Source organism: Cajanus cajan, chromosome 7, assembly GCF_000230855.2.
Source record: "Cajanus cajan strain Asha chromosome 7, NIPB_CcT2T_4, whole genome shotgun sequence".
Taxonomy (NCBI): domain Eukaryota; kingdom Viridiplantae; phylum Streptophyta; class Magnoliopsida; order Fabales; family Fabaceae; genus Cajanus; species Cajanus cajan.
Window position 1 is genome coordinate 12,592,039 of NC_138523.1, and position 13,632 is coordinate 12,605,670.

A 13,632-nucleotide genomic window follows, 5' to 3' on the forward strand; every position below is an offset into this window, starting at 1 on the left:
AAAATAAATTAGTTAATATTACGAGAAATCAGTTAAGTTTTCTATTTTTTTTATCCAAGTTAAGTTTTTCTGTTTGAGAAATTAATGATCAATGACAGATGTTTTGCATCAATAACTTAATGATAAAAATTTTTTTAAGGTTAAATATTTTTTTTAGTTTTTAATTTTTCACTTATGCAATTTAGGTTTTCTTAATTTTTTTAATTTTAATTTTAATGCCAAATTGACAAATGATGTAAATGTAATAAAAGAAATTGTCAAAATATTCAAAGTGAGATTACATCTTTCAACTCTTAGAGGAATATTTCATCTCTAAGCTAATGATTTGTAATAAAAGAAGTATTTTTTTATCAACGAAAACAATTTCTTTCGAAATTATATAATTGAAAATTATAATATATAATATATATATATACTATAAAAAAATTATATTTGAATACCCTAAATACTACTAGATAGGGATGGCAACAGGGCGGGGCGGGTAATGGTTTCATGATACCCGTCTCCGTCCCTGCGAGCCAAACTCATCCCCGTCTCCGTACCCGTACCCGTCGGGTATGTAATTTTCATCTCCATCCCCATCCCCGTCGAGTATCGGGTATACCCGTACCCGTACTCGTACCCGTCAAATTTTTATTTTTATTTTTATTTTTTTTCAAATATAATATTTTTAAATTATTTTTTTAATTAAATCATAATTATAATTAGGTTATTTCTCTATCTTATATTATAATAAATAATCACATATAAAAAAATACTAAAATTCTTTAATATAATTAAATTAAAAGTGGGTACTAAATTAAAAATAGGAACGGGACGGGGACGGGTATGGGTACGGGGCGGGTAAGTACATACCTGTACCCGTACCCGATTTAATATATCGAATTTTACCCATACCCGTACCCGTACCCGGTCAAACCGGGTATTCCCCGTCAAAGTCGGGACGGGTTCGGGTATTACCCGCGGGTACGGGTATATTTGCCATCCCTACTACTAGATACCTAGTGATAAATAAACAAATATAAATATAATTGGATAACATAATGTAATAGGAGAATGATAAAAAAAAATGTTTAAACTAAATCAATAAAGTATAAAGAAAAGAGAAGCACATTCTTCTCATGTGGCAAGAGCTTTATTATTCCAGGCCCAACCCACCCCTCATAACAAAAACCTTTTGATTGTATAACAAACCATGAATTCGACTTCTGAGTTTGCTTAGGAAAACAACAAAAACCTGAGTTTTTACTAAATTGCCAAATGGAAAATCCCCAAGAGGGTGTAAATTGGTAATTTGGTATAAAAGATGAAATATAGAGCTGATGGCGTTCTTCTGTTAGTGTACTTCACGGTTATGGGTCGAAAAAACATTACTAAGGCACGAGTTAATGCTATTGTTGGACATTTCCATTGAATGAAAGGATAATCATAATCCATGCAATTAAATATCTCTTCATTATAAGGGAAATCACCATTCACCAACTTCCACCTACATAAAACTAAAATGAAACACTGAAACTCCCGAACTTAATTCCTAGGCTATGTAAAGTGCCTACACAGGCTTCATTTCACAAGGTCGGTTTATAAACAACTATGGGGCTTCTCACTCTGTGTTTGGAGTCATTCCATTCGAGTGATGCTGACAATATCTTTGTCTCCTCAGGCATTGGAGGCCCCTTCAGCACAACCTTGAACGACAACTCTTGGTGCAATCCACTAAACTTTAACGTGTCTGGGACAACCTCAATGGAAAGACCCTCAGGAGCTATGACCCTGGCCTTGTAAGTTGAATTACCAAATCCTACGTTGGTCACCCTCCGATAGAAGACTGCAGAAATGCTGGAATTGGAAGGCACGATTTGAACATGCATGGAAGGGTAGTTGATTCCATCAGTGCCTTGTGGAGAGTCAATGGTGGAGCAATTGAAGCCTTTGGTGCCAATTATTATTCCAATGCTGCTGCTGTTGTAGCCTTCTTTGCATAGGAATGCAATGTAGGAGTTCATGCTAATGTTGTAAAGTAAGCCAGGATTCAATGCTCTCACTGGGTTGATCTGTCCTGACCCTGATCCTAGCTCTGCTGTCTTATCTTTGATTCTCATGGGAGTAGCTGAATCATAAAGACCAAAACAGATTAGAAACTAAAAATATTCATGAAAAATTTGCCTTGTCAACCAAGAATTTCATTACTTCAGTTATATATGTATAATGCTAACCCTTCATTCCTCCAACATCAGAAGGAGCTTACATGGGAGTAACCAGAACAATTTATGTCGGTCCAAATTGTTTGTATGTTGTAAATAGGAGAATGTTTACTAGTACCCTTGTCTCATTACTCCTGACGTGGGTGTGAGATGTGTTAAAATACTACATTTGTCATGAGTGTTAACATCCAATATAAAAAAGATATATTCTATGTTGAGTGTTTGACCCACATAGAATACTTAAATATTCTATAGCATCTTGATCTATGTTGAGTCTAAATTGATATAGAGGTGAAACATTAAAATTTTTATGTACAGCAGTAAATGTTTAATTTTTAAGAAATTACAAATATTCATTAAATTATGCTAATATTTTCTTGTCTTTAGAATGCTATTTAACAAGAAGTTACCAAAGTATGAAAAAAAAATTAGGAGCGATAATAATACACTTTCTCTCATTGCTTAATTTTGATTAAAATTTATTTAAAATTATAAAATCAGAAGTGAGACTCATCCTTAAATAACAGGAGAGACTCATGGAACTCGGTGGTTTTCAATTAATTTTGATCAACAATAAAGAGTATTCCCAAGAATGTTAGAGAATAACTTGCGGTATTTTTCAAAATCTTTCTGTTTTGATATCTAACCAAAATATAGATGCAATGATCCTAAACAATTGAACTAACAGCTGTTAGAGAAAAGAAACTCTGAACATGTTTCTTGACTAATGAGTACAACAGATGATGAAGCTGTAAGGGTTTCTCACCAGTGGTCATGAGAGCAGATTTAATTGCAGCAGGACTCCAATCAGGATGAAAGGATTTGACATATGCGACAGCAGCAGCAACATGTGGACATGCCATAGATGTTCCTGACAAAATGTTAAAAACGTTTCGACGGTTGTCTTTAGGGTCCCCTGTTAGTGTTGCTAGTTTGGAAAATCCAGCTAGAATGTCCACTCCCGGAGCACTCAAGTCAGGCTGCACATACAAAAACCCTGAAATTCAGAAACCATAAACCAAGCCCAATAATTCTCCCATGAGTATCACGTGCGTGTATTGGCACCACTTGTTAAAAGCTTATGACAACATTAAAATAACTTTAGTACATAAACTTTATTATTGTTATTTTAACATCTCTTAAGCTTTCAATTAGTTGTGTTGTGCCTATAGTCAGTGTTCATGCATTAGTTGCTCACAAGATAAGATGTGGATAGTTATAGTCACCTTTAGGATGTTGAAGGTGATGGATTGAGGACCTCTGGAGGAGAAAGAAGCAACGTATGGAGCAGGGCTTCTTGTACTTATGGTCTTCAGTATAACAGCTTGAGCATTCCTGAATGTTATGTTACTTGAAAAAATTAAACATAACCAGTTTGGGTGGGCTGCGTGGTGACCACAAATCATTAAATGATTCTAGATCATGTGATCTCGATCAATCTTTATCAGACATTATTGATTTGATTTAATTATATTCTCTCTCACTCCTTTTATGATTTTCTTAAACTTTCAAAATTATATACTTCATCATTTAACTTTCAAGATTTCTAATTAATTTGCCAACTTGTTAGTTGATTAAGTTAATTGACTATTGACTTAACACATTAATAATTGACATTGCATCTTAATTGTTTATCATTGACATTGATTAGTGATATAATATATTAATCTGACATAGTATATCATATCGACAATCAACAAATTATATAAACAGCCAACTAACGATATCAGATAATCAATCAACATGTTTATTAATTTTTTCATTAATTATAAATATAATAACATGTCACGTTAAAATTGGTTGATGACATGATCCAACCACGTAATAATTTCCGGTGAAAAATATAGTAAACTAAATAAACTTACTTGGTGGAATTGATGTAATGGTCAATGGTTTTGCCAGCAGAGAAGGCATCAACATAGACCCCAGGAATAATAGTGGTGGTTGAGTAATCTGATGGGTCTTCAACAGCCATGATGGTGCCTGCTCCGTCCAATTCTTTGATCACGTAGTCTTGGTTCCCTGTGCCAAGGCAGTACACTATCTTGCCCATTACCTTCTCCTTGCTTAGACTTCCATAATCACATGCACTGCATTATGTATATATATGCGTAATTTGTCTCAATCTTATATCAAAGTTCTCAAAGAAATGCACTTTTTTGTTTGTTTGGAGAATATGAACAAAACTCGGATACAATTCTATAGGTATCATTGATGTTTTCTGATTAGATCGAAATAGAGTTTTATTTTAGTAATATATATAACTAAAAATTATATTAAATATAAATACATATCATCAAAGTAAAATTTTAATTATGATCAAATATATATCAGTGCCAATAGTATGTATAATACTGTTAAGTTTTGTTTGTTATATACCTGGCATTGCCATAGCCGTCTCGGCTAACATTGGAAGCAAGTTCTCCACTAATCAGTGGGTACATGTTTTTCCCAGGGGTAAAGGTATTAATGGACATTCCCTGCCAATCAATTATACAACAAAGTAAGTTATTCCTAATTTTGTGATACACGGAAATTATTAATTTTTTTGTATTTACTATTATTTTTTAGGGTTTAACATGTTTTTTCTTGTATGCAGAAATTTTGGCTTAATTTTTCATTCTTTTGGTTGATTATGGTTGCTATAAATTTCAAAATTACTTTGAGCCAAATTTTTTTAAGGATTATCTTAGATATATGAGATTAAGGATATAATTCAACTCTACTAAAGTAATTCATAAAGAGTTTTCCTTCAACTTATATATTTCCTGAATTTTAATTGAGGAACACTAACAACATTCTATGATACTCTGCTATTAACATTTTATTTAATATAAGTTGAAATTTATTAAAACTCACAAATTTTATAGAATACATATCTCATTCAACGAATCTTTTTTTAATTTATTATTATTTAGTGATAGAACTCACAATTGTATGATTTTCAACTAAATAAAAAAAAGTATAACAAGAATTGTTAAAATTAACTTGATCTGACAAGCCGACCCATTAGCTTGTTAAGTCATGTTAGACGAACTCATTAAATTTAAGTCTAGAATATATAAATCACACCAATTTATAACATATTTGGTTTCACATTTATATATTTTAAAATGAACTTTCATGCGTTTTAATGTTCTAAATGACAAAGTAATTGTTTTTATAAGAAAAAAAAAAGTGGGTTATGGTCATTTTTTCAAACACACACTTAATCTAGCAATATGTACAATTAACTTGTTATGTTTTTTTTTTTTTTTAAATCATATGTAAATTAATTGAAAAAAAAATAAAATGATTTAACGAACCCAATTCTCATGCTATGGCTGATGGGTTGGAGGGGTCATTTGAGATGTCACATGTGTAATATTAATTAAGGAGCGTATTAGAGAGTTACCGCAGCTTTCTCGCCATCCCCAAGAGCAACGACGGTGGAGAAGCGCCTATCAGTGGAGGAAGCGGCGACAGTCAAAATCCAAGGAGCGACATTTTGAACGGTCATGGTGGAAGGTCCATCGTTGCCAGCAGAGCAAGAAGTGAGAATCCCTCTCTGCATGGCATGGAAGGATCCAATGGCCATGGGGTCGCTGAAGAACATCCTCGGAGACCCTCCCAAAGACACCGAAATAACGTTGACGCCGTCCGCTATGGCCTCGTCGAACGCCGCCAGCAAGTCCATGTCGCTGCAGCCCATGATGCTCCAGCACACTTTGTACATCGCTATGCGGGCGCGCGCCACCCCCGCCCCGCGCCGTGCCGCCGCCGATGCCGTCCAGGCTCGCGCCCCTCACCGCCACTCCCGCCGCGGTGGACGCCGTGTGCGTGCCGTGCCCGTCGTCGTCCGCCGGACTCAGGTTCGTCACCGGGGCGTTTTGGAGGTTGAAGAATTTTGCCCCGATCACCTTGCTGCATGCATCGGGCCATGTACTTAGGTTCGAATAATAATAATATGTACACTTCAATTCACCCCCTGTAATAATATTTACTACAAACACATGGCACTTTACATGCACATTCTATTTTTTTTTTTTTTTTTTTGACGATTATTCATTTGTATATGTACAGCTGTTTTTGTTCGGTAATTTTTTTTTGAATGTGGTTGACGTGATTTTTAAATAGGAAATACTTTAATTATATAGAATTAAAGTTAGTTAACTAATTATCGTATTCTTTTTGTTTTGAAATGTTTGTAGAATTGTAGTTTAATGTTTTTTCTTTTTGTATATAAAAGTTTATATTAGAATAAAATATAATCCTATAAAAATTTAGATTAATATAAGATACAATAATACTATGTAAAGTCAAGATAAATTATCCAACTCTTTGAAAATTTCCAGCAGGATTATTATAAATCATCTATTTCATTTTTAAGTATAAAAAATATATAACACAAAAATAAAAGAAAAGGGACTCAACTAGTGTCACTCCTTAAACATTATATCTTTTTACGTATAGATACTTTAAAATTTAATTTTATTCTAATTAATTTTTAAACTTTAATCGATTTACAAATAGACACATAAAGTTTAATTTGTTTTAATTAAATTTTAAATTTTACCTCGTTGTAAATACACTCTTTGAACTTTAATTGTATTCTAATTAATTTCAAAATTTATCCTTTTTTTTTACAAATAGTTCTTTCTATCAAATTAGAAATAAATTATTTATCTTAAATACTATAATTATTCATTAACCTTTTTTCTTTTTTAGTTTTTATTTAATTATTTATATATTAAAATATGGATTAAATAATGTTTTTGGTTTTTTTGTAATTTTTTAAAGGGTAAAATTTACTATCTTAATTTTGGTCCTTGTTATTTTGTTTAAGTCCCTTTAATATATCTTTTTTTTATTTAAATTTTAGTCCCAATAATATTCTGTTCATATTGAGTTAGTTCATTTGAAAAAGTAAATTAGTTAATACTAAAAACAAATTTTTCACATATTACAAAAAAAAAAGGAAAAAAAAAAGTACTTTTCAAAAAATAATATATTATAGGATTAAAAGTATATTTAAGTTCTAAAATATAATAAAAGTATGAATTTAAAGAAAGAAAATAATAAAAAAAAAACAAGTATAATTATTCATCAATAGAATGTGACAAAAAAATTTAAAAAAAAAATCAGGAAGTTCATATATATTTTTTCCATGAAGCCGAGAAAAATCTGAGTATGGACAGAAGAATACTTGTTGCATCCGGTGAAATTGGGCCCTGTCACACATTTGCCCTTCCATGTGCTTGGGGGAGGCCCATACCCCTTATCGTTGAAACTAGGGCAATCAAGCGAAATTCCTGTTTAAATGTTAAAAAGTATACATATAAACATCCAATTAAATACATGAAAGATGTCCAATTTTACTTATTAATATTAAAATATTAATACTTTCTTTTGTATCTATATATACCTGTATCTAACAAACCGACAATGATATTGCTCTCAACTGAGTGTCTGCTCAATCTTAGGGGCAATCCCAGATAATCCCATGACCTTGTAGTGTGTATTTTGTTATGTGTATTTGGAAAGACTGATACCACATTGTCCTCCTCTGCATACATGAAATTAGAGATCAAATGAGCATACATGGATGGATATTATATATATGAGTATCAAAGAAAAGTTATGTCTTAAAGTAATTAATTTGATTTTTAAAATTTAAAAACTTAAATGTTGTTTTATAGATTTTTTTATTGCTTCCTATTCTGAATTGAAATTTTATCTTTTTATCTTACATAATTGATTTTTATCATTTTATTTTATTTTTAATTATAATATTAATATGAAGTATTTATTATCAGAAATACTAATTAAGTCTAATTTTTACTGTGACTATTTTCTTTCAACATAATCTATTTTATCTTTAAAATTAAGATTCGAATCCTAAATAACTTATTTAAAATATACAAATCACTATTATTTATTACTTATGCCCATTAATGTTGGTATTATTTTATTTTACCGTGCAACATAACACTATACCTAGTAATTTTTGTGCTTCATGTGGCAAAAGATGTGCAACGAATCCGTTGAAGCTCTTTCCATAGCTGTGTATTTTGTATTCTCTGGCTAGCTGCCGACTGTAGAGAGGAAAAACGAAAAGGAAAAAAAAAATGAGAACATTCATCATTAAGAAATTATGCTAATTTATTGTAATAAACAAAAAAGGTGCACTTTCATAGGATCATAATAATGAAATGCAACTTTAATTGAGAGGTGAGGTTATTACTCTCCAATCACAGTAGCCAGCATGTTGTTGTGATGGTCTTCTGGGGCATAGGTTGTAGCCACTGGCAGCTCTCCCATGTATACAATGTAAGGCTGTTTTGTTTTGTTTTATTTTATTTTTTGTTGTCACAATCAACATTAAATTCTACATAAGCCATCCAGAGAATAAGAAAAAGATAAAGAATAAGAATAAGCTTAGTTATAGCCCACAAGACAATGAAGTTATTACCTTTCTCTCATGTTGATTTGATCCTTGTATGGGTAAACAATAGAGACAGAAAAGTAGTAGTGGCAAATTCTGTAACATCTTCATTGCAATGCTCATTGTAACACTTAATCTTTGCCTAAAAGAAAAATAATACATGTTTTGATGGTGTAAATGTATCGAGAACAAAGATAGTGGTAATTGTTTTACAGTGATGGCACTGATCAAGCGGAGAATTAGGAGGATGTGTAAAGCATGGGATTTTGACTACAGGGAACAAAACTGCATTGTAACAAGATTCAAGACTCAGTATTTGGTGGCTTGGATTTTGGATCTTTCAGTCTATATAATCATGAGTTTGGACTTGCCATTAGTGAACGTGTTACTAATTAGCATGAATTGAACAAGTGACAAATAATTTAAATATTCTTCGATTTTACTATTTTAAAAAGTAATTTAAATTTATGTAACAAATATTTATCTACTTTTTTTTTTTTGGAAAGGCAGTTATTATTTACATTGCACTTCGTTACTTTTTCTTACATTATTCTTCTGCGTTATTTATATTTATCATTTCAATGTAAGATGTTTATTGTGTATCTTATTAATAAGTAATAATATTTATTAGCAATTCTTATTGATATATGATAACCTGACATAAAAAATTATTTAAAATTAAGTAATGTCTCTTAAATAAACAATATTACTTAAAATACAAATCCCTTTAACAAATAAAAAAATATAATATATTATATTTAATTAAATTAATATTTAATTATATAATAGTTAATTAATTTTTTTAATTGTCAAAAGGTAAAATATAAATAAAATAATATAAAAATGTGAATTATTTATAAGATTTCACTGTTAAAATGAAATTTGTAAAAATGTAATGTGAGTCGCTTAATAATAATGTAATAAAAGAGATCTCGTTTAATGTAAAATAAGAAAATCTCAATAAGTTACTTATAAAAACTAGCATTGGAAATACTCTTATACACTTACTCTTCCCAATTTTTTTTTTTAGTTTTTCCCTTTTATGGTGTGTTTGGATGAGGAATTTATATAGGGTAATTCATTTATTTGAAGAATTTCAAATTCCTTTAGGTGAAATGCTTTGTTTGGATGAGAAATTTACAAAGAATTTGAAATCCAAGCATTTGTGAAATTCTTTAAAATAGTAGAATTTCAAATTCTCCCAAAAATGGGAGAATTTGAAATTCCTCATATTTGTTTTTCTTATTTCACCTATATATTTTATCTTATCTCTTCATTCTTTTAATTATTGGATATTCAAAAATATTTTTAAAATTATTAAATATTATCTTATAGTAATTTTAAAAATTATTAAATATTATCTAATATTAATTTTTGTAATTATTAAATATTTAAAAATGAATTAATATTTATTTTTATAAAATTTAATTTAAAAATCTCAACATATAAATATATTTTTAAAATCAATTTTACTATGATGGAATTAAATTATTATATTCAACCTAACAATTTAAAATTTAAGAAATTTGAATTGACTCATCCAAACAAAATATTTTAAGAATGATAGAAATTGAAATCAAAGTAATTCAAATACCAAGAATTTAAAATTCCTTGAATTTGTAAAATTCTTCATCCAAACACACTATTAGACTATCCCGGTAAATACACTCTCCCTTCTTCGATGCAAGATGTGCTCCTTTGCCCTCAATCCCTTCTTGCATGTGTACTTCAGCAAGATTAATGAAGAGTTTGAACTTTTAAACACCAAACATAATTAAAAACGGTTTTTTGTGTCAATTATTTTGACACCTGATATAAAGTCGGTCTCAACATTTTATAGGCCATAAATAAAATAATAAATTAAAACCCTTAAATACATAAAATATATTTTATAAAAAATTGACACATAATTTTGTGAAAAAAAAATATTTTTTATTATATTAAGCATATAATATAGCTTTGTGAGGACAAATAGATATAGTAATAATATGTAGGGAAATTTTTTAAAATAGTTTATTTAAGTATTAAATACAAATTTTATTAAGTGTAACTTTCATTTTTTAGATACATCAAACTTGTTGAGGGAAAAATATGTCATCAAGTGCAATTTTTTTTATTTAAAAATTTATATTTTTTCAATGTCATTGTTTAATATGAAACAAAATTTCAATTCTTTTTCATAAATAAAAATAAATAAAATGAATGATAGTTAAAACACAATTGCAAAAATCATAATTTTTAAAAATATAAAATGAATTTAGGTTAACATACAGAAAAATAAAACACAAAGTATTTTCTATCTTTTTCTTAAAATACGAGAGATAAAAAAGATTGGACCCTCTCAATTAAGGACTCTAGGTAGCTACACTTCTAAACCACCCTCAAGATTATTGGCTTTGCCGACATAAAATATATTCGGGAATAGTAAGAAAAGATAAGTCACATTTTAGCATATATTTTATAGAAGCCACCTGATTTCTATGTCAATTATTTTGTGATCGAACATAGAAAGATTTCGTGTATTTACTAGGATGAACACATATTGGATTGGATTATATTTGAGGCATATTTTAATATGATTCGATCAACTTTAATTGATTTGGATTAGTTCATTTTTTTTTTGTTTTTTAGTCTTTAATTTGAACTCATCCAATCCAATTATATTTAATTTGATTTGGGTTAGTTCATTGAATTAATTAAAAATAATAATAAATTTTAAATATAATGGGTGGATAACACCTGTCATTAAAAAGTCACCATTAAACCATATTTTTGCATTTTACCAATGAAAACTAAGGGAGGAAAAGTGCATTGTGGCCCACCAACCTACAAAAAATGATAGGGTAGGGTGGATATATTAGCATGCCTTGCTAGCTCTCTAGGGCCTGTTAGGGATGACAAGCACATAAACACACACTCATAACATATAATAGAGAGTGAAAATAGAGTAGAGAAAAACTTTATTCTCACACTTGTATATTATGTTACACATAACTATTCATCCTCATTATTAAGTAGTACATTGACATATGATATGAATATATAATATTGACAAATTAAGATATACATATGATACATACAAACTATATCATAAAACTATATGTTTAGACTAAATCTTCAGACACTATATGTACAAACTAAGCATGTGTAACTCAAATGTTCCAAGGACACAACACTTAGCATCTCCCTTAACTCCTTCAATTTATCTATTTTCAATGGTTTAGTAAAAACATCCACAACCTACAACTCATTATGATAATAGACCAACTCCAACTTTCCCTTGCTACTTGGTCTCTCTAGAAATGAAACAAGATAGAGTAACCACACTTTTCAAGAAAACGAAAAAAGTATCTAGAAGTACTATTTTTGTCCACCTTGCCTCTACACCATTCAGAATATGAAAATGCTTTAATTTTTGTCACACACTACTCCTTTACCTTAAAAAATAATAGACTAAAGTTCTATGAGAGACTCTTGAATCACTCATGAACCTGTTAACCAACCCAATTCCAAAACTAATGTTAAGTTTGCTATTGCACAAAAATCTCAATGATCCCACAATCTGTTTGTACAATGTGCCATCAACACACATCTACATTTCTCCTTTTACCAACTTCACACTTGTCTCAACTAAGGTCACTACTTCATTGTAATTTTCCATCTAAAAACTCTTTAGCATCTCCTGAATATATTTTTTTATGTAGAAAAACACCCCTACTGGTATAAACAACCTCCAAACCAAGGAAGTAATAAATTTCCAAGTTAATCATCTCAAATTTTGAACTCATTCTCTCCTTAAATTCCTCAATTTCAAAGCTATTATTTCCTGTAACATGAAGGTCATCCATGTACAAATAAACTAGAATCAAATCAACATCATTCTTCATCTTCACATACCCAAACTCCACTAAACATTTTGACAACCTTAGATAGTGCAAGAAAACATTTATTCTCTTGTTTCAAGCCATACAAGGCTTTTCTCAACTTGTATACTGCATGTTTTTTCCCTTTCACTTCAATTTTTGGTGGTTGCAACACATACATCTCTTCCTCCAATAAACCATTGAGAAATTCATATTTCATGTCTAAATGAAATAAAGGCCAACCTCTAGAACTAACAATAACAATTACTAGCCTCATAGTTTCTGTGACACCCTCTACCCCACATACATAATACACAATAAATATAAAGTACATTCTAGATTAAATAAAACTTTCTTAAAAATAAGGTTTCAAAATACAAAGATAGAGAGTTCACATTCATATTTCGTAAATCGTAGTCCAATACGGAAATAATGACAAAATAAAACATCAATCTTTCCAAATAACAGTAATGAAACTCCAATGCTAAACCTAACTAAGCCTCGATATCACATATCCTATCAAAGCATGCCCAAATGAAACCTAAGCCTCATCACCAACATCCTCATGCTGATGATCACCTGCAACATAATTTAAACACAAACAAATAACAACAAAGGAGTGAGAAACATCTCACTCAGGTTCAAGTACAGAAATAAAGGTTAAATAACACACACACACAACAAACATAAGTCACAAGTATAAATCACATGTAAACACTACGCATACAAAATCAATATCACTTGCACACTTATTTATTATGTAATGATGTCATGGACTCGACTCATAAATGCATGCATGTGGCGCCATATGGAAGTTTCACTTTTTTCATCACTGGTAACCCAAGGTACACCTAAAATAAGTCATTTCATGACATAGCCTGTTACATCACTAGTATGCGGCCTAAGCTGCACACCTGACATAAGTCATTTCATCATATTGCCTATTACAACACTAGTATGCGGCCTAAGAAACATACCTGGCATAAGTCATTTCATCACATTGCCTGTTACATTACTGGTATGCGGCCTAAGCAACATACCTAGCATAAGTCATTTCATCACATTGCCTGTTACATCACTGGTATGCGGCCTAAGCAACATACCTGGCATAAGTCATTTCATCACATAACTTGTTACATCA

General features: G+C 30.3%; 1 protein-coding gene across 1 annotated transcript; it reads right to left on the reverse strand.

Annotated features, from left to right (window-relative positions):
- Nucleotides 1-1,385: 1,385 nt before the first annotated feature.
- LOC109795427 (subtilisin-like protease SBT4.15) lies at nt 1,386-8,911 on the reverse strand. Its single transcript, XM_083061090.1, is given in 12 exon segments — nt 1,386-2,110; nt 2,971-3,184; nt 3,431-3,539; nt 4,070-4,294; nt 4,584-4,684; nt 5,599-5,943; nt 5,945-6,107; nt 7,390-7,495; nt 7,609-7,749; nt 8,181-8,278; nt 8,428-8,519; nt 8,656-8,911. Coding segments are annotated over 12 exon segments (2,271 nt in total). The 5' UTR covers nt 8,791-8,911; the 3' UTR covers nt 1,386-1,568.
- Between the last annotated feature and the right edge of the window lie 4,721 nt (nt 8,912-13,632).